The sequence below is a fragment of the Lemur catta genome, chromosome 3 (genome assembly GCF_020740605.2).
Source record: "Lemur catta isolate mLemCat1 chromosome 3, mLemCat1.pri, whole genome shotgun sequence".
In the NCBI taxonomy this organism is placed as follows: Eukaryota; Metazoa; Chordata; class Mammalia; order Primates; family Lemuridae; genus Lemur; species Lemur catta.
The window spans coordinates 79,258,815-79,279,438 of record NC_059130.1 but is presented as its reverse complement, the minus strand read 5'-3'; the positions used below and the strand labels follow the sequence as shown (position 1 = coordinate 79,279,438).

At 38.8% G+C, this 20,624-nt stretch overlaps 1 protein-coding gene across 8 annotated transcripts in view; it reads left to right on the top strand.

Annotated features, from left to right (window-relative positions):
• The window catches only part of PATJ (PATJ crumbs cell polarity complex component), a 337,132-nt gene that overhangs the window by 233,835 nt on the left and 82,673 nt on the right, over positions 1–20,624 (top strand). For all 8 annotated transcript variants that reach the window (XM_045547880.1, XM_045547882.1, XM_045547878.1 and 5 more), the window contains exon 31: positions 12,852–12,944. In XM_045547880.1, the coding sequence (XP_045403836.1) occupies positions 12,852–12,944 (93 nt within the window). The remainder of the gene's footprint in view (positions 1–12,851; positions 12,945–20,624) is intronic.

Below are 20,624 nucleotides of genomic sequence, written 5' to 3'. Positions count from 1 at the left end.
GTTTTAATATGTCCTATCATAATTTATTTTTTTCCAGTTGACAGATATTCAGATGATCTCCAATATCTTGCCAGTAAAAGACCACCAGGGTAAACATCCCTATGTGTGTATGGGCACACATGTGTATCAATCACTAGATATTAGTGCTTTCTTTTTTTTTTTTTTGAAACAGGATCTTGCTGTGTAGCCCAGGCTAGAATACAGTGGCATTATCATGGCTCACTGCTACCTCAAACTCCTAGGCTCAAGCACTCCTCCTGCCTCGGCTTCCTGAGTAGCTGGGACTATAGGCACATGCCACTATGCCTGGCTAATTATTTTATTTTTATGTAGAGACAGGGTCTCACTATGTTGCTCAGGCTGATCTGGAACTCCTGGCTCAAGTGATCCTCCAGCCTTAGCCTTCCAAAGTGCAAGGATTATAGGTGTGAGCCACCGTGCCCAGCCTGTGCTTTTATTTTTATAGCATAGATACCCCCAATATATAATTGCTGATTCAAAAGCTATACATGTTCAGAATTTTAATCTATATTGACCACTTACTATTGAAAAAGATTATAGTGATAGGTAGTGACTCCCTACCAATAGCCATTTCACCACAGCCTTGCCAGCACTGGGTTTCTTCATTCTGCATTCTAGCATAGGCAGTTAGTTTAGCATGATGGTGGAGAGATGGGCTCCAGAGCCAGACTACCTCAGTTCAAATCTTACTGCAGCCACACACCAGACTTGTGATCCTGGGTAACTGCGATAACTTCTTTCTTCAACCTTCACTTTACTTTTCTGCAGGAAGATCATAATTTCTACCTCAAAGGGTTATTAAGATAAGATATATATAGAGAGAAAGATTTTATTTATATATATGCATACACATATATATGTATATACATAGAACTATCTTGTGCCTGACACATGATTGCTACAAAATAAATATTAGTACTTAATTGCTAATTATTCTCTTGTATTTATAGAATGTCATATAAATCTTTGGTGGGAGCAATATTTTGGAGGTTTTTTTTTTTTTCTTTAGCATTGTTGGCTATAAATGTTTACATCAAAGTATCATCCCATAGGGACTGAATTTGTCTTTTATTGTGCATATTTTTTTCTCAGTGCAAAAGAAAAGTACCCTTGTAATGACTGAGAAAAGTAACATGTCTTTAAAAGCCTTCTGTGAGATCCAGTTTTTGTGTCTTAGAGTAGATAAATATATGCTGTTGATGTCAATATTTAGTTTTAAGAGGACCATTTCTGGGTTTTCTGTTCTGTTTGGTTTGTATTCTTGCAGTCAGAAATGACTTCTGGTATCTGTGACATATCTTCCTTAATCTGTACCCAGCCAATTAGTTTCTGCTGTCTTCTTGCTCAAAGGGCAGCACTTAAAAAGGAAGAATGACTGAATACGGTGTCTACTGTGTCAAGCACAATCTTAGATGCTTTTGATATGTTGTCCGCTGTCCCACTTACATCTAAACTGAGAGAGAGTGTTAATTCCACTTTACCGAAGGAGAGACTGGTGCCTAGAGAGGCTAAATGAGCATACCTGTATGCCCAGATTCAAGTATGTGATTCAGCATCAGCTTCCTCGTCCATATCTAGGCATGCTATCACCAGCCCTTCATAGACTTGCCATAAAGAGTAAAGAAATTGATGTATACAAAGCATTTAGTACAGCTTATAGCACAAAGTAAGTGTTCAATAAATGCAAACTATTTTATTCAAATATTTAGGTACATTTAGCTCAATATTTAAATATATTATACAATTGACCCTTCAACGTGGATCTGAACTGCATCGGTCCACTTTTCCAATCCAAGGCGGATTGAAAATACAGTATTCTCAGGATGTGAAACCCATGTATACGGAAGGCCAACTTTTTGTATACCAGGTTCCTCAGGGCTGACTATGAAACTCAAGTCTGCAAAGATTTTGGTATACTCAGGGAGTCCTGGAAGCAATCCCCAAAGCGTACCAAGGGATGGCTGTACAGTATTAGTGATTTTTTTCATTTCTTCAATTGTGCTAACCACAGAAATGGTTCTAATCAGTCACCTGTAAAAAATAAATTTTATTTATGCCTTACCCTAGGAAAATCAGTTATCAGCCAGAAAAGTAACTTGGTGTCATTTAAAAATAACTTTATCTTTTTCTGAAAATATAGACGACTGATTTTATTTTTAAATAAAGCGGGCTAGTAATATGTAAAGTATAAATAATGCCAGCGTTACATTTCAAGTACTTGTTATAATATCTGAATTAGATTTGTGTGCCATTATTTATATTTCATTTTCAAGTACAATTAAATCACATTAGACATTTAAATTTATAAATAAATAATAAATCCTTTTCTCTGAAAAGATATGCCATGTGATGTTTCTATTGCACTAGCACAATTTGAGTTATATTCTAAAGAGGCTTTTTAGTTGCTTTCTGGACTGTTGGCACTAGTAACTGCCACCAAAGATGCGTGATGCCTCTCCTGTGGGTGGCATATGAAAAGTATAGGTGTGTTCTGGTCGCCTGGCCACTTTCTCATCCCTTCTTATTTGCATGTGGAGGTTCCTCTCATTGGGTCTTTTTTCCCCTTAGATGTTTCTAGTGAGTACTCAAGCATAACTCGTATCCGTCATATGACTGAAAGAGATAGCCCACTTAAATCATAACCAGATAGATGAAATACAGCCATATCATTATTAAGTTGGACCTGATAATAATGATTCAGCCTAATTAGATAGCGCTTTTATCATGTGCTAATGATATCTCATATTCATTCCTTTATTCAGCAAATATTTACTGAGCTCTTACTATGTGTCAACCACTATCCTAGACACCAGAGGTATAGCCGAGAACAATTTGCTTCATGCAGTTGTGTGCTAGTAGAGCAAGAGTGCTAATAGAATATTGAACAAGAACTCTGGCAATGTGGGTTCTGGTTTTGGCTCTAACAGTGACCTGTGGGCAAATGACCTTGGTAAAGGCAGTTAGTTAACCTCTCAAAGGCAGTCTTTTTCTCTACAGCCAGGTTAATAGCCTCCCTTGCCTGTGTCAATGGGTGGTTGTGAGGATCAAGTACTAAAGTATTTTATCCATGCAGCTATATATATTTATAAGAGATTATGCTGCAGTTCTTTATAATTGTGGTACCACTGGTGCAGGTGTATGACACAGTGATTAAGAACAAAAGCTTAGAATTCAGACAAATCCAAGTCCCGATCTTTATTCCACAATTTCTTAGCAAAGTAAACTTGAGCCACTTAAGCTCCATAAGCTTCAGTTTCCTCACATTTAAAATGGGTTTGAGTGATCTAAAGTATCCGAGAAAAAGAAAAAACAGAATGAAAATGTTGATATTTTCAGTAGAAAATAAATAAAATGGATTTGATAATAATTAATTCTGATTTGTTGGAAGAATAAAATGCTTAGCCCTATACCTGGCACATGGTAAGAACTCATTTTAGTTGTGATTATGCTTATATCATCATAGCCCTCTGCCAGAACTCCCAGCCTCCAGCATCTTCCATTTTCAATAGTTATATACAAAATAGGATTTCTTTCCTTCCTTTAATTAATTAGCTAATTAATTAAATTGACAAATAAAAATTGCAAGCTGGGCATGTGTGTAATGCCAGCACTTTGGGAGGCTGAGGCAGGACCAGTCCAGATCAGGAGTTGCTCAGGAGACCAACCTGAGCAATATAGTGAGACTCTGTCTCTAAAAATAAAAAACAGGCCAGGCGTGATGGCTCATGCCTGTAATCCTAGCACTCCGGGAGGCCGAGGTGGGAGGATCGTTTGAGCTCAGGAGTTCGAGACCAGCCTGAGCAAGAGCAAGACCCCGTCTCTACTAAAAATAGAAAGAAATTATATGGACAGCTAAAAATATATATAGAAAAATTAGCCGGGCATGGTGGTGCATGCCTGTAGTCCCAGCTACACGGGAGGCTGAGGCAGGAAGATCCCTTGAGCTCAGGAGTTTGAGGTTGCTGTGAGCTAGGCTGATGCCATGGCACTCTAGCCCGGCCAACAGAGTGAGACTCTGTCTCAAAAAAAAAGTATACACATTTGTCATATACAACATGGTGTTTTGCAATATGTATATATTGTGGAATGGCCAAATGGAACTAATTAACATATACATCACCTCATATACTTATCTTTTTTTAAATGAGAGCACTTAAAATCATCTCACTCAGATATTTTTCAGAATTCAATACATTATTATTAAAACTGCAGTCAACATGTTGAATAATAAATCTCTTGAACTTATTCCTCCTATTCTAACTGAAATTTTGTATCCTTTGACCAACATTACTCCAACCCCAACCCCAAACCCCAGCCCCTGGTAATCACCACTCTAATCTCCGCTTCTATGAGTTCAACTTTTTTAGATTCCATATTTAAATGAGATCACATGTATTTGACTTTCTGTGCCTGGCTTATTTCACTTAACATAATGACCTCCAGGTTCATCCATGTCACAAATGACAGGATTCCTTCTTTTTTAAGGCTGAATATATGCACATTCTGTTGTGTATACCACATTTTCTTTATTCATTCATTTGTTGATGGACAGTTAGGTTGATTCCATATCTTGGCTATTGTGAGTAATGCTGCAATGAATATGAGAGTGCAGATATCTCTTTGATGTACTGATTTTATTTCTTTTGGATAGATACCCAGTAGTGTGAATACCGGATTGTATAGTAGTTCTATTTTTAATTCTTTGAGTATCCTCCACACTGCTTTCCATAATAGCAGGACTAAATTTTATTCCCACCAAAAGTGCACAAGAATTCCTTTTTCTCCACATTCTCATTATTAACTTTCATATTTTTCATAGAGCCATTCTAACAGATGTGAGGTGACATCTCATTGTGGTTTTAATTTGCATTGTGGTTAGTGATGTTGTACATTTTTTCATATACCTGTGGGCCATTTCTATATCTTCTTTTGAGAATGTCCTTGCCCATTTTTTAATTGGGTTATTTGTTTCCTTACTAATGAGTTATTAGAGTTACTAAAATATTTGGAATATTAATACCTTATCAGATGTATGGTTTGTAAATATTTTCTCCTATTCTATAGGTTGTCAGGATTTCTTTTCTTACAATATTTACTGTATTTATCCTCTTGCTCAAAACTCTTTAATACCTCCCTCTTGCCTATCAGACCAAGTCTTCATTTCAAGGTTAGAATTCAGATTTTGTATTCACCTCCACAGTTACTCAATGTTCTTCTTTCATTAATGCATTATAAAGCCGTGGATACTTCACTTGTATCTTGGTCTCCTAACTCTTATATCCTTGCTCCTATTGTTTCTTCCACTTGGATTGCCTTTCCACTTTATTAATTCATAAATGACAATTCCTTGAAGGATTGCTTTTTGGAAGATTCCTCCAAGTTTCCTGTGACTCAAAATGAATAAAATAATGTATAGAGAGTAATGAGCTCAGTGCCTGGAACATAAGTGTTCAAATGAGGGATGCTACTATTATGATCACCTTCATCCCACAGTGTTCCCTTCAGTAATCTTTATCCCCTAGTTTTCTAGTTATATAATACTCATGATTCATTTAAAAATTATCCTCTGTCATTTGTGTGGTATCACCTGGGCCCTATGGAAAAAGAGGGAACCATTTCTAAATGGGTTTTCTCAGCTAGGACTCTGTGTATTCTTATATTTCTCTCTATGGTCTTATATTTCCTTCATTATCTCAATTTGTTTATTTTTGAGACAGTCTCTCAGTCACCCCAGGCTGGAGTGCAGTGGCATCACCATAGCTCACTTGAACCTCAAATTCCTGGGCTCAAGCCATCCTCCTGCCTCAGACTCCCAAGTAGCTGGGACTACAGGCACACACTACCGTGCCCAGCTAATTTTTCTATTTTTGGTAGAAACAGGGTCTCGCTCTTGCTCAGGCTGGTCTTGAACTCCTGCCCTCAAGTGATTCTCCCGCCTCAGCCTCCCAGAGTGCTGGGATTATAGGCATGAGTTGCTGCGCCCGGCCATTGTCTCAATGTTTTAAGAATGAGGACTGTATGTGCTGCACTAAATTATATCCTTCTGTAGGACTGGGCTTATTGTCTTCTTGATCACAGAATCCCCAGTGTCCAGTACATAATCCTTACTTAATAAATATTTGTTGACTAAAGGAATGGCAGGAACTGTGTTTTGGTTCCTTTTTTTACTATATCCTTGATGTTTCATTTCAGTGTTGAATAATTGTTAATACTTATTGATTCAGTTCATTCTGCTTGCTGCTATTTACCAAATATCTAGTTTGTACATAAAGATTAATCACACATAGTCTTCACCCTTAAAGAACTTACAGTCTTATAGGAAAAATAAGATGTACATTTATGTTACTAAAATACAGGGTGTCCTAGGAGATAAAATAAAGCTGCAGGAAGAGTTCAGAAAAGATGAGTACTATTTCCTGGTAGGGGAACAGCTATTTCAGTTGGATAGATTGGATTTTTAAATATGTGTATGATTAGAATGTGGAAATAGCACAAACAAAAATACAGAAGTAAAACAATTCGTGTAGAATGGGGAGATGAATATAAGGGGATAGGAAAGGTAGTGATAGAAGATGGAATTTAGAAAATAAATTGAGGTCAAATGAGAGAGAGGCTTGAATTTAAATCTCAGAGGGTTTGAATTTCATTCTCTGGGCACTGGAGCTGCTGAAGGCATTGAATAATGAAATGGTCTGATAAGGCTGTACTTCAGGTACATTAGTCTAACAGCGATGTTAAAGATGGCTTGAAGAGGAAAACCCAGTTAAGAAGCCACTGCTGTGGCTCTGTAAGAGGTACTGAGGGCTCAAGTATACTTGAGTTGCAAGATATTTATTCCATTCCTTGACAAGGCAGCCTGAATCTTTTAGAATGTCTTTATATAAGCAAGAACCTTCATTTTTTTCTTTTTCTCAGAAGTCATGCTTTTTTGAATACTAAGTGAGGTAGAGCAGTCCTCAAAGATGAGAGAGGTTTATTACGCAGGGAATTCCATTAACATACTTTCTATTTTAATGTTAATTGTGCACTGCCTTTCTGGAATTCTGAGTAGCCTAGTAAATATGCTCATGTTTGGGGCTGGAAGAAAGAAATTCACTTTGTCACATCTGGTAAATGTGGCTTTGCAGAAAGAAATATCTGTGAATTTAGGCTAGCAGTGAGACTAATCACTTTGTGGTGTTTTTGAAAACAGCACTGATTTAAGAAATATGGAGATGACAAAATCTAAACCAATGTAAGTTTTCTTTTTTAAAAAAAACTTTCAATTATATTAGGGAAGTATAGTTGGTATTTTTTTTTAATTTACTTTGCTTAGTAACATTTTAAATCCATTAAAAGGAAAACAGTTGTATATATCCATATACTCTTCTGTCATGTTAAATGAGGAAACACAGGGTAGGGAGCAACACTGTTGAACGTTTATCTGATCAGAAGCATTTTTTCAATCTACAATAACATCTTTAATGAATTTAATTTTTATTGAGAGTCTACTCTCAAATAAAACATCATTCCTGCTATCAAGGTTTTCACTGTTCAGCTGGGGGGAAACTACAGACAAATAGTGGGTATAAAAAAATAAAGTTTAAAAATAAAATAATAACCATCATCACTTTACGTAGAAGATTTCAGGGGATCCCCGGGGAGGGGGTTTGGAACTGCGTGAAGATCGGACTGCGTGTCTTACCGTAGGTCTCTTGGGGAAGGCTGTGTTAAATGTGCGATGTGAGCCTTGCCTTCTCCATTCGTTCACCTGTAAAACATAATTCACTGTGGGATCTACTGACTGTGGGCTTCGTGGGGGAAGGTGGTTCTCCTTGAGCAGGCGCGGCTGAGCAGGCAGCTTTGGGCAGGTGGTTTGATGATCAGCAAGTGAGGATGGCGACATCCAGCCACCTGGATTAGCTGACTCATCTGGGGTGTCAATGGGCCACCATCCGTCAGCCAGATGGTCTTCAAACCACCGTGATACACTCGTACCTTAGAAATCATGCTGCTGACCTATTTTCCCTTCTCCATCGTTTTTCTAAGCTCCTGGTGAGTAGGGTATTTGGAAGGCTCCTTAACTCATAAGCCGTTCTGTTCTCAGAACAGAATCCACATTGTTTTGTTCTGTGCCTCATTTCAGCATGAACACTCTTGTTACTTTTTTCAGCATGAACGGTCTGTTACACTTTTGCTCTCCTTGAAGCAAATACTTTCTTGCTAACCTCCCTCAACTCCAACTTCCTTTTTGCCTGACTTTCCTCTCCGTCTGGATTCGGACCTCAAACCCTCCTGTGGAGTCTCAAACTAAAAACAGAAGAAAAGATTTGGAAGGGGAGCATAGTACAGTTAAAAAGAGCATGGACTTTGAAGAGATACAGACCTAGGATAAATGTAAAAATGAATTAGAAAAAGCAAATGAATGAGGCACAGATGTTGGATTCAGGAATCTTTTATTCTGATCGGGGAGATCATTTCTGTATATACATTATTAGGATACAAAAGAGATGATGATAAGTGACAGAAGAGGTTCAGGATGTGAGGAGAATTTAGAGGAAGGAGAGATGTCTCCCAGCTAAGAAAAAGGAAGGGATTTATGGAATAAGTGGCATTGAGACCTGGCTTTGTACAGTAAATTTTGCTTCACTTGAGCCTAGCTTCTAAGTGTGGGATGTGGGTATAGATGTAGAGGGTATTTTTTGTTTTTATCCACATCTTAAAAGATGCATACACTATTTGTTTTGCCCATGTTTTCTTAAATTTTCCAAGTTGAAGCGTCCATTAAGCAGCTGTTTTCTTCCCTACTTTAGTATTCATTTTATAAAGACCAAGAAACTCTTGTCTACAATATGCATATTGCTGAGAAATGTAAACGTAAAGATTTCTCCAATTTATTTAAGGAAGACTTTCTTTTCCCCAAGGAGACATATACATAATTATATGAATTGTATCAGCTGACCACTCTCCTGGTACAAATCTCCTCTTATCTGGGACCAGAGGTGGTGGCCATTTGCAGGGTTACTAGAGGAGTGACCTGTCGGTTTGTCCTACAATCTAACGTGCTGCAGTTATAAACATTGTCTGTTTCAAAGCTCCATTGGATACCATAGCCTCCCTAGGCCCTCTTAAGGGGCCCCCACAACTTGCAGAACCAGACATACTAAGTAATTTGGATATTAAAAGTTTTCCACAGATTAAGTACTGATTTTTGAAAGGGTTATTCGTTTGTTAAGAGTTTTTCCATATTTAAAACTTACCCACTAAAATGCTAAAAATTTGTTTTTGAAATTTATTTAACTTGGGCATGTTTATTTTGTGTGGTAATTTTGACTACCCAAAACTCACTGAGAAGACTGGTAGGGTGGTAATGTGGGATGAGAAAGAATTCTCGACATAAAGATAAGAATAGTTTTAAAGAAACAAAGTTTATTTTAACTTCCTGAAGGTGGGAAGAGCATGGCACAAGAGAAAGAAGGGAAAAGTGCCAGCAGGGAGGATAAGGTGATGGGGGGTGGTTACTAGGGAGTAAATGGGGGAAAAAAGTTATTGCTGCACACTGGCAGCTGTGAAATGACTACAGCTGTTTTTCCTTTTTTTTTTTTTTTTTTTGTCCTCTGTGAGGCTGACTTATCAGAGTCCTTGGAATGAGATCTGGCTGGAACTGTTGGCCACACTCCTTCTATCTTCCCAGTTCTTCTCAAGTGCTGTGAAAAACAAACTTTTAGAAAAAACGAGTTAGGCCACAGGTAGTTAATCTTACATGGGGCTGTTGTGTAAGATTTCTCTTCAACGGAGCAATTCTGTGTTGTGAGTTTTTTCTTCTCTTTTTCTGTGTTAAATAGTTTATTAGCAAAGCCACCCTATCAAAGATGATGTCCTATCTAAAGAAATTTTCTGGTTATGAATTGCTGAATCACATTTTTTAAAATCCATGGTCTAAAGACAATAATTTTTAAAAAGATTGTTAGTCCTGTCTCCTATAAGACTGCTTTATCAACACTCAATACTGAAGAGGAAGAATGTGAGAGAAATGAGAGCATCATTTATTTAGGGCCTAGTATATAGGCCCTAAACTGAAGGGCCTTTGAAGAGAGACAGAAAGTCTTCCTTAAATAAATTAGAGAAATCTTTGTGTTTATATTTCTCAGCAATGTGCATATTAAAGATGAGAGTTTCTTGGTCGTTATAAAATGAATACTAAAGTAGGGAAGAAAACAGCTGTTTAATGGATGCTTCAACTTGGACCTATATGCTGGGCCCTAAATGTACCAAGAACATGGCCCTTGGTGTCAGTCGCATTGAGCTTTGAATCCTTGATCTGCCTCTTTTACTAGCTAGAAGTTCTTTAGCAAGTTACTTAAAATGTATCATTCTTTTCATCCATGAATTGGGATCACAACGGTACATATCCATATAGGGCTGGTAGGAAGATTACATGAGACAGTACAGGAATAAAGAACCTGCATCAACAAAAAGCTAGAAACAAAACTAAGTATACTTGGCGTTATGCAAGTAGATATTTTACATGTTAACACATTAATCTTCAAAGCAACCTGGTAGGGTAGTATTTTTAATCTGGTATTTTTATCTGTACTTTAAAAACAAGTACATGTTGAGCATCCAAAAATCAAAATGCTCCAAAATCTAAAACTTTTTGAGCATCAACGTGACACTCAAAGGAAATGCCCTTTGGAGAATTTTGAATTTTTGGGTTTAGGATGTTCAACTGGTAAGTATAGTGCAAATATTCCAAAATCCAAAACAATTCTGGGCCCAAACATTTCAGGTAAGGTATACTCAGCCTGTACTCAGAAAACAACTTGCCCTAAATCATATAATTATAAGTGGCAGACTTCAGATGTGAACCCAGATCTGACCAATTCTAAAGTCCATGGTACTTTTTATCTTGGATTTTTTTTTTCTTTTAGGTATTTCTCATAGTCCTCCTTTATTTTATTTTTAAACAGGCAAAACTACATATGCTAATTCTTCTCTAATCAAACAGCATAGAAATAACTAATGCAAGAAGTCCTCATTCCATAATTCCACTCCCTAGAAGTAAGCAATTTAAAAAAATTGTTCTATATATTTATAGATATTTTCTCTGCATACATATCTAAATCTATATATTATGTATTTTGTTTAGAAGATGGTCCTAATTTACATTCTCTCAGTGGCGTCTAAAAGTTCCTGTTTCCCTACAACATTATCAGTACTAAATGTTCTTCTTTTCTGTCCTTTGTTTGATAACTGAAAGAATGCTTTCTCTTTGCTGTAATTTGCATTTCTTAAATTATGAGTGAGGTCGACTGTCCCAAAATCAAAACTATTTTTTTCTTTTTACCAACTATCCCGTCGAAATCTGCAGTAATCCCAGGATGGTGGTGATTTAAAATAAAAATCCAGATAAGTACAATGTAGATACTCCATTTATCACCCTCATGCTCTGTTAGGTACCCCTAGAAAGTAAAGAAACTTCTAGTTAATTAACTATAACATTTAATATGTCATAACTCAATTGAGGAGATGCTTAATGTGTTTTAGAATTTTAATGGGGCTTATTATTACCAGATGTCTCATTTATATTAAATACATATTTTTAGGATTCTGCAGGAAAAAGTCATCAAAGAAAATAAGGACTCCATTCACTGGTGCCACCCATGTTTGTCAAGTGGTGTCCATGTGCCAGGCATGGTGCTAGGTACTTGATTTCAGAAATAAACAAGATAAACACAGTCTCTTTTCTCAAACAGTTGAGTCTTGTACAGAAAATAATCAACTGGCTCACTGAGAAAATTTTGGCTGGAGGTAACAGAATAGCTAATTCAGACTGGCTGAAACAAAGAAATTTATTCTCTCTCACAGAAAGTGGCTACAAGTAAGGCTGGGCTCTAGGTTTGCTGACCCAGTGGTCCAGTTTTGCCGTCAGAGAACCAGTTCTTTCCATCTCTGTCTTTGCTCTGTTACCCACTGTGTCAGCTTTCTGCTAAGGCTGGTTCCCTCATCGCTGGGGGATGGCTGCCCATGGAAATTTGGGCTTTCTGCTTCCTTGTTAATTTGGGAAGTATGGGGACTTCTTGTGGCTTTCTTAAGAGTAAAGAACTTTTCCACAAATCTCCAGCAAACCTCTCTTTGTGTCTCATTGGCCAGAACTGACAAAATCCATTCCCAGTGTACCCATTGGGAACATACCCATTCTGACAAAATCACTGGCAAAAAGAATGAGACCAACCCCTAAGCAGTCAGGCCTATGGCTGAAACAGAGAGTGGGTACCAGCTTTCCCTAAGGCATATGTGTGAGCAGCAGGGATAGTTACCTGGGGGAAAAAATGGCCTTCTGTTAGAAAGGAAGAAAACAGGAACAGCTTCTGCAGTGGAAGCAATATCCATTACAACAAGAAAACAAGCAACTGGGGCCAGGCATAGTGGCTCATGCCTATAATCCTAGCACTCTGGGAGGCCGAGGCGGGTGGATCGCTCAAGGTCAGGAGTTCGAGACCAGCCTGAGCCAAGAGCGAGACCCCATCTCTACTAAAAATAGAAAGAAATTATATGGACAGCTAAAAATATATATAGAAAAATTAGCTGGGCATGGTGGCACATGCCTGTAGTCCTAGCTACTCGGGAGGCTGAGGCAGTAGGATCGCTTAAGCCCAGGAGTTTGAGGTTGCTGTGAGCTAGGCTGACACCACGGCACTCTAGCCCGGGCAACAGAGTAAGACTCTGTCTCAAAAAAAAAAAAAAGAAAAGAAAAGAAAACAAGCAACTGTGATTGAGCATCTGTACAGTTTGGGGGAGTGTGAGTGAAGAATGACATCTTTGCCATTTTCTTTTTTGATGTCCCATAGGATCAGAGTGGCACTGAACCTGTTAGTAGTGAGGAAGATGGCAGTCTTGAAGTTGGTATTAAACAGTTGCCTGAAAGTGAAAGCTCCAAACTGGTGAGAATCCTGGGTATTTCCACCCTTTGTTCTTCTCAAGGACGTATTGCCTATATTTTGGACCAATTTGGAAAGGACCATCTGTTGTGTTTGCTTCTATGGGAATCTTGATATCTGAGACAGGAGGAACTATTCCATGTAGTGAGTAACCCATTCCCTCCGAAGAATAGCATCTTCTACCTTCTTGACGCTTGAATTGTGCTGTCTAGCGCTAAAGAAGCAATCCTTTAAATCGGGTTTAATATTGGGTTTTTATAAGGCCAAGGCTGTGCTGAATTAGTCCTAGAGGTACAGGAGAAAATGTTACATTTATTCCACCAATTCACAGCAAAAGATACTTAAACTTACCCAGGGGCTAGGGCATTAGAAGTGAGGCAGTTTTAGAGAACTCTCCCTCCTATGTAGTCTAATGTTTAATATTTTGTTATTTAATCGTTATTGAGACCCAGCCATGGTGGTATGCACCTGTAATCCCAGCTATTCAGGAGCTTGAGGCAGAAGGATCACTTAAGCCCAGGAGTTGGAGACCAGCCTGGGCAACATAGTGAGACCCCATTTTAAAATAAATAGTTATTGAACATTTACTATGCACTAGGTACTATGCTTTATTCACTTCCTGATCTTTGCTTTTCCTACGTGTGAGGAAACTGAGAGTTAGAGAAGTTAACTAACTTGCCAAAGGCCACCAGCTAGTGTGGGGTAGACTTGGAGATTGATCCTCACTCTGCCTGAATCCCATGCTTTGCTCCTAATCTCCCTTTCTGTTTTGCAGCCTAGCACTTCCAGGGTTAGACTACAAATTCTAGAAAGAAATATTGGCTTTTTTCCCTCTATGTTTTAAAATATCTTACAAATCTCAAAGAACTAATCACTTAGTAGTCAACCTGATTTTATGACAGCCCAGAGTTGTTCATTTTACTATACTTTAGGGAGTTTGAAAAATCATCCATTTACCTTTTTTCAACTTTTAGAAAATATATTGGGACTGCCTTATATTCCATATCCTAGAAAGTAAACTAATTCTTTCCAGTTGAAGAAAAAGGACATTTCAGCAAGAGCAGAAATTGTAATGAGCTGGTCTTGGACAAACCCTACATGCCACCTGAGACCCCTGGCAGCAAGAATAGTGACAGTGACAAATCATGACCGTTGTTCTTGAACAAGGTGTCCCAAGGTTACAGTTTTCCCTTTCCAAAAAATAGGCTGCATATTTGCACTGAAGGAGAATGAGTAACATCAACAAATTTCAAACTGAAATCCCTGTCAGTTAAAAATATGTTAACTATTCACTTGTTCTTTTTGGCACTGTATCTCCATAGATAGGTTAGGGAAAAGTCTTTTAAAGCAACAGGATTTTATAAGGAGGGGCCCCCAATTTTGTCTACAGAGGAAATGGTAAGAGTGGGAATATTCCCTTGCTTGCTAGAGGAGTCTGGTAGTCCCAACGAGGCTCATCTGTAGGCTGAAGGCAAAAGGCATCCATCATCTGCCCCTTCTTCCCAAGTAAGCGGCACCAGGGATGGAAGAAGCAGAGGACTTGAAGGACTGAGGGTCATTTTTAGATAATGTTTCGTGCTGTATTTCACCGAGAATAACAGGCTTCCCCAAACCCATTGCCTAGTGCCCCTCTTTTCCCCCTTTATTCCTCCCCATGATCCTCTGTTTTTGGTATCCTAAAATTTCTTTGTCACTGTTTTCAGTGGAATCTGTGCATGGTCTAGTTCAGAGAGGAAAGACAGTGTGAATTTGGACAACTTTTATAGCATAAATGTAAATGGCCTAGCATAAAGTATTGGGTAAGAGCGTGGTCTTAGGCAAGTCACTTGACCTCACCACGCCTTAGTTTTCTCATTTGAAGAATGGCAGTAATTAGGATGTTATGAGGAAACAAATGGGCTATGAAATATAAATCATATAGAAGAGTATAAGGCAAATAGTTGGTGCTTAGTAAGTTCATTCATTCATTCAACAAATATTTGCCAAATGCCACCATGTTCCAGGCACTAGAGATACAATGGTGAATAAAACGTACAAAAATGCCTTCCCTCATGGGACTCATGCCACCGTGGGAGTGGGAAAGGAGACAGATGATACATAAATTAGCAAAATATTAGATTGAATTATATGAAATTGCTGTTTTGTCGGTAAAATTTTCACATGGTTCTGCCTAATATATACATAATTATTGTAATAAAGTATTAATAACTTTTCATCATCACTAGTCATTATTTGATTGTTTCTATTGTAAGATTGGTATGCTCTCCCCTGCTTGGCTGCACCATCCTAGGATTGTTGCCGCATCTACCCAGTCCAGAGGGTAGCATGTGATCTGTGTGGGCCTTGACTGTTTTTACAGTTGGAAGCTGTAAGCTCTAACCCTCTGAAAGTTTCTTGCTTGTTTCCTGTGGGGACAAATGTCTCACTGGGCACTGTGCTGGACCCTGCAAAAGTCACCAAGAGAAAAACACAGGCCTCACCCTTATGAATCTTATCCTCTAGCACCAGCCAGGGTAACAGAATTTATATCTAGAAAATCATACCAGGCAGAGGTGTATCAAGGGGAGGAAAAAAAACAAAATATGATGGGAATTCAGAGGAGGAAGGAACCCCCCACCTCATTCAGAAATAATTAGGGAAGGTTTCTTAGATTAGGAAGGCCTTTAAGATAAACCTTTAAAGATGGAAGGCATCTGAGATTGCTGAGGTTGGCATAAACTGGAGAAGGTTCACCAGACGAACAGTGTGGATTATGGAGTAGCAAGCAGGGACTGGCCTTTTATAGAGCAGCCATGGGGAGTGGAATCACAGGAGTGAAGGAACTGTATGCTATGAATTATAGGTTAATTTATTCCTCTTTTTATGTTCAGTGCTCAATAAATGTCTGTTGATAGCTGGATGGATGCATGTGTACACAAGGTGCTACCTAAGAAATTACACTCCAAAGAACCATTAAGTCAGTTCTCCAAGATGATTTGTTATTTTCAGAGCTAAGACTAAGTCATGGGTCTGTGCATACTACACCATTCAGTTGTGGTTGGCTTTGGGCCGTATCTCAGTAGCCCCCAGATACACAGCCAAGGAGTTTATAATAACTTTAGAATGTATTCCAGTTCTCTAAATATTTTTAAAGGAGAAATAACTTGTTTGTAGATCAGATGATGGTTTGTGAAACATAGATTCCAATTGTGAGAGACTGGAGTCAGTGAAGTGTCTGGTATCTATTTCAGAAGTCTAGGTGAGAGCCTGTTAAGACTATTTTTTAAGCCTTTTGAAGACTTTTTTTTTTTTTTGAGACAAGGTCTTGCTCTGTCACCCTGGGTAAAGTGTAGTGGCGTGATCATAGCTCACTGCAACCTCAAATTCCTGGACTCGAGCAATCCTCTGGAATACATGAGACTACAGGCACGCACCACCACGCTGGGCTAATTTTTCTTTTTTTTTTTGTGGAAATGGAGGTCTCACTGTGTTGCTTAGGCTGATCTTGAACTCCTAGCCTCAAGTGATCCTCCTGCCTCAGCCTCCCAGAGTGCTAGGATTACAGGCATGAGCCACCACACTTTTTCAATCCTGAAAAGGATTTTTAAAAAACTATTCATATAGAACTTTCCAATTTGCAAAACAATGTTTCATCTATTATCTCATTAGCTTAACTTTTTAATATTGTAATTTCTTCTAAAATGGTATTTAGTGGGTTCACAGTCTTATTCAATCTTATATCCCCAAAATATTAACCCTGTGTAAAAAGAACAGAAATTATTTATCCCAGATTTATAAATGCGACCTTCATCTGCTCAATGAAAGATGACAAAACTAGAAATTGGAAGAGCTGGGATTCTTTCTGAAAGGCCTGTGACTCCCTGGTAGCTTGCTGACATAGAAACTCATGAATTCCTAAAATGATTATTTTCATCTTTTGGATACAAATCTGTTTTTATAATATTTGTAATATCTATGTTCATATAATATACTTTTTTGAATCAGTATAACTAAATTATTAAGAGTACAAACACTGGAGCCAGACTACTTGGATTCAAATCCTGGTTCTACCATTTAGTAGCAATATAACCTTCAGGAAATGACTTAACCTCTCTGGGACTTAGTTTCTGCATCTGGAAAATGGAGGAAAGAAGCAAAGGGTTGTTGTAAGAATTAAAGGAGTTAATAATTCCAAAAGTACTACTTAGAACTATGCCAGAGTACACCACAGTCACTTTATAAGGATGAGTTGTTGTTGTTAATAATGACGATGTTGTAATTCTAATTAAAGCACTAAGGGTTAGCCATATAAAGGTCAGCTATTTGTAGTGAAGTATGAAGGTATAACTTGAAAATTTGAAGTGAGTTTTCCAACCTGAAAAATGCAGTTACCAATGCATTAGGGTTCTCCAGAGAGACAGAACCAACAGGATATAGAGATATATGAGAGGGGATTTATTAGGGGAATTGGCTCACATGTTTATGGAGGCTGGAAGTACCACAGTAGGGTCAGCAGTCTGGAGAATGAGGGAAGCCAGTAGCATGGCTCAGTTCAAGTCGTCAGGCCTGAGAACCGGGGGACGCTGGTGTAAGTCCCGGCATCCAGAGGCCAGAGAACCTGGAGTTCTGTTGTCCAGGGGCAGGAAAAGATGGTACTCCAGCTCTAGAAAAAAGAGAGAAAGAGAGTGTTTGCCTTTCCTCTGCTGATCGGATAGTGCCTGCCCACATTGGGTGAGGGCAGATCTCCCTTATTCAGGGCACTGACTCAAACGCCATTCTCTTCTGGAAACACCCGCACAGACATATCCCCCCAAAATGCTTTTCCAACTATCTAGACATCCCTTAATCCAGTCAAGTTGACACCTAAGACGAACCATCACAGCTAGAGTGCCTGTGTGCCAGGCAGGGCTCTTTACACACACGAACTCATTCACGTAACAATCCTGTGAGGTTAGTAGTAGTATCATCTCCGTGTAAGAGATGAGGAAACTGAGGCACTGAAACATTAAGTTGCCTGAAATCACCCAGTGAAGGCTGGATCTAGATTGGAGGCTGCACTTAATGTTGCCTCTCAGAGAGATACAGATATAGAATAAAACCAAGGTCAACACATAGCAAGAAAATTACCCTGGCATCTAAACTTTATGATTTTCATCCCCCTTTGTCTAAATCTTGAACTCGAACATATGAATAGAAGATTGTGGCATATAAGCAGGTGAAGATATAAAATTCACCTTTTATACCTTTTATATTGGTAAATAAAGTTATATAGAGACCTCCAAACAGATGTTTTGTATATGAAGGAAACTAAAATTTTTCAAGAAGCTAACCTGTGCCAGGTGTCTTCATCCCGGTTATTGTATTTGACCCAGTGCACATTAGTAGCCCTGCTTTACTGATGAGGAACTGAAGGTGGGAGGTGGCAAGTCCATTCCTAAGACCTCACAGCTGGCAGGTGGCATGGCTGGGACCCAACCCAGTTCTCTTTGCCTCTTTATAAAGCCCAGCTTCTCTACACTGTGTAGTTCACAAAGACAGCGTCTCTTAAAATAGAGGAAATATCATCGTGTGATCTATTTGTTTAAACAACAAATATTAATCTAGTATCTCTTGTGTGTTGGCCACAGTGTTATATGCAGAGGATTCAGCAGTGAGCAAAGCTGTCAGAGCTTCTTAACTTGAGATGTTCAAGGACAAGTGCTCGCACAGCTTGCTGTCTTTAGGAGCTTAGTAGTTAGGTAAGAAGGGAAGGAAAGAGACAGTACTGCTTTCTTCTTATAAGCATCTAACCTCTGCCCTTGACACTGCCTTTGGATCTCTAGCCCTGTCTGTTTCTATAATTTTCTGCTTTGATGTAAAGCCAATTTGCCTTTTCTTTTGTTCTTGTCCATCTTCTTCTCCGTGCTGTTACAAATAGTAACTAAAATAATTTAAAAACAACCAGTAAACCACGACATAATAAAATGACAACTAAACCCTAAGTAAAAAATGGGCAAGGTGGGAGGATTGCTTGAGGCCAGGAGTTTGAGACCAGCCTGGACAACATAGTGAGACCTGTCTCTACAAAGAATTTTTAAAAATTAGCGTGGCGTGGTGGCTTGAGCCTATAGTCCCACGTACTCAGGAGGCTGAGTCGGGAGGATTGCTTGAACCCCATCACTCAAGGCTGCAGTGAGCTACGATCCCACCACTGCACTCCAGTCTGGGTGACAGAGTGCGAGACTCTGTCTCTTACAAAAGTGTAGGGTCGGGGGGGAATGATCTGAATAGGTATTTCTCCAAAGATATACAAATGGCCAAAAAGCACACAAGGAGATGTTCCACATCTTTACCACCAAAGAAATGCACATCTCAAGTGTCCATCAGTTGATGAATGGGTAAATAGAATGTGGTATATGCACACAGTGGAACATTATTTAGTAATAAAAAATGAAGTATTGATATATGATGCAACAACCACATATTGTATGATTCTATTTATATGAAATGTTCAGAATAGGCAAATCTATTGAGAGAGAAAGTAAATTAGTGGTTGCCTATGGCTGAGGGTGTGGAGAGGGGAATGGGGTCTGGGCTTTCTTTTTGAGGTTAGGAAAATATTCTAAACTTAGATTGTGATGATGTTTGCACAATTCTGTGAATATACTAAAATCATTGTTGTATGGTGGGTAAATTTTATGGTATATTAATTGTCTCAATAAAGATTTAAAAAAAAAAAACAGGAGGAAGAGGAAAGAGGGGAAGAAGGAATGTAGGTGATCCACAAACTGAAATCAAGTCAGAAATGCTGAAGTAACTTCACATATAGTCTCTCCACCTTTTGGAATATTTTGCAAGTGTTTAAAAATCCTCACCCTAGCAGAAAAGGCTCAATTTCTTTGTCCATCAAAAGTATTGCCTAACTTTATATTATAAATTCTTTCATTCTGCTTGTTACTAAGCCCCATGCTAGATCCTTGGGAGATGCTACTGAAAGTAAACAGAGGTCTCCTCTCTTGGGTTGCTTACAATCTTCATGGACAGAGAAAAAATGCCAGAAATAGATTGAAATCTCAACTTTGATCAAAGTTAAGAACTAGAGGTTCTTGGTGCTGAGAGCACACAAAAGGGAATTTGACCTTGTCCAGGAGGGCTCCCCTGAGGACAGTCAAACTGAAATTTGAAGGAGAAGCTGGCAGTGATTGGGAATGGGGCAAAGAAACAGAGGAGGGTTTCCGGCGACCTTAGAGAGAGGTCTGGTGAACTGAAAAGTCCAAGGTTGCCAGAACTGGTGAGATGGAAGTGAAATCAGAGTTGTCAGCAGAGCCACGTCACGTGAAAGAGGTGGTCTGTGGGCTGACAGCAGTGGGAAGCACGGAGGTCTGTCTGTAGGAGGTGACTCCAAGTCACTGTTGCTGCAATGTGGTGATCAGATAGGACAGGGCCAGAGCAGTGCTGACAGGCTGGTTGGGAGTTTAGTGCATCAGCGGCGGCAGTCCATGAGAGCTGGTGGCAACAATATATATTCTCACATTTTGTCTTTGCAAAGATCATATAAACATGCTTGACTCTTCAGCAAGGCCGTGTATGTGTTTACCAGGTAAGTTTCACAGAGAGTTGCCAGTAAAAGAATTTACCTGTCTTGCCCCCAGTATGCAAACCTCCTTCTGTATGTGTTCTTTAAAGCTTTCCTCTGAGTGCAGGGTGAGAGCTATTAAAATGGCA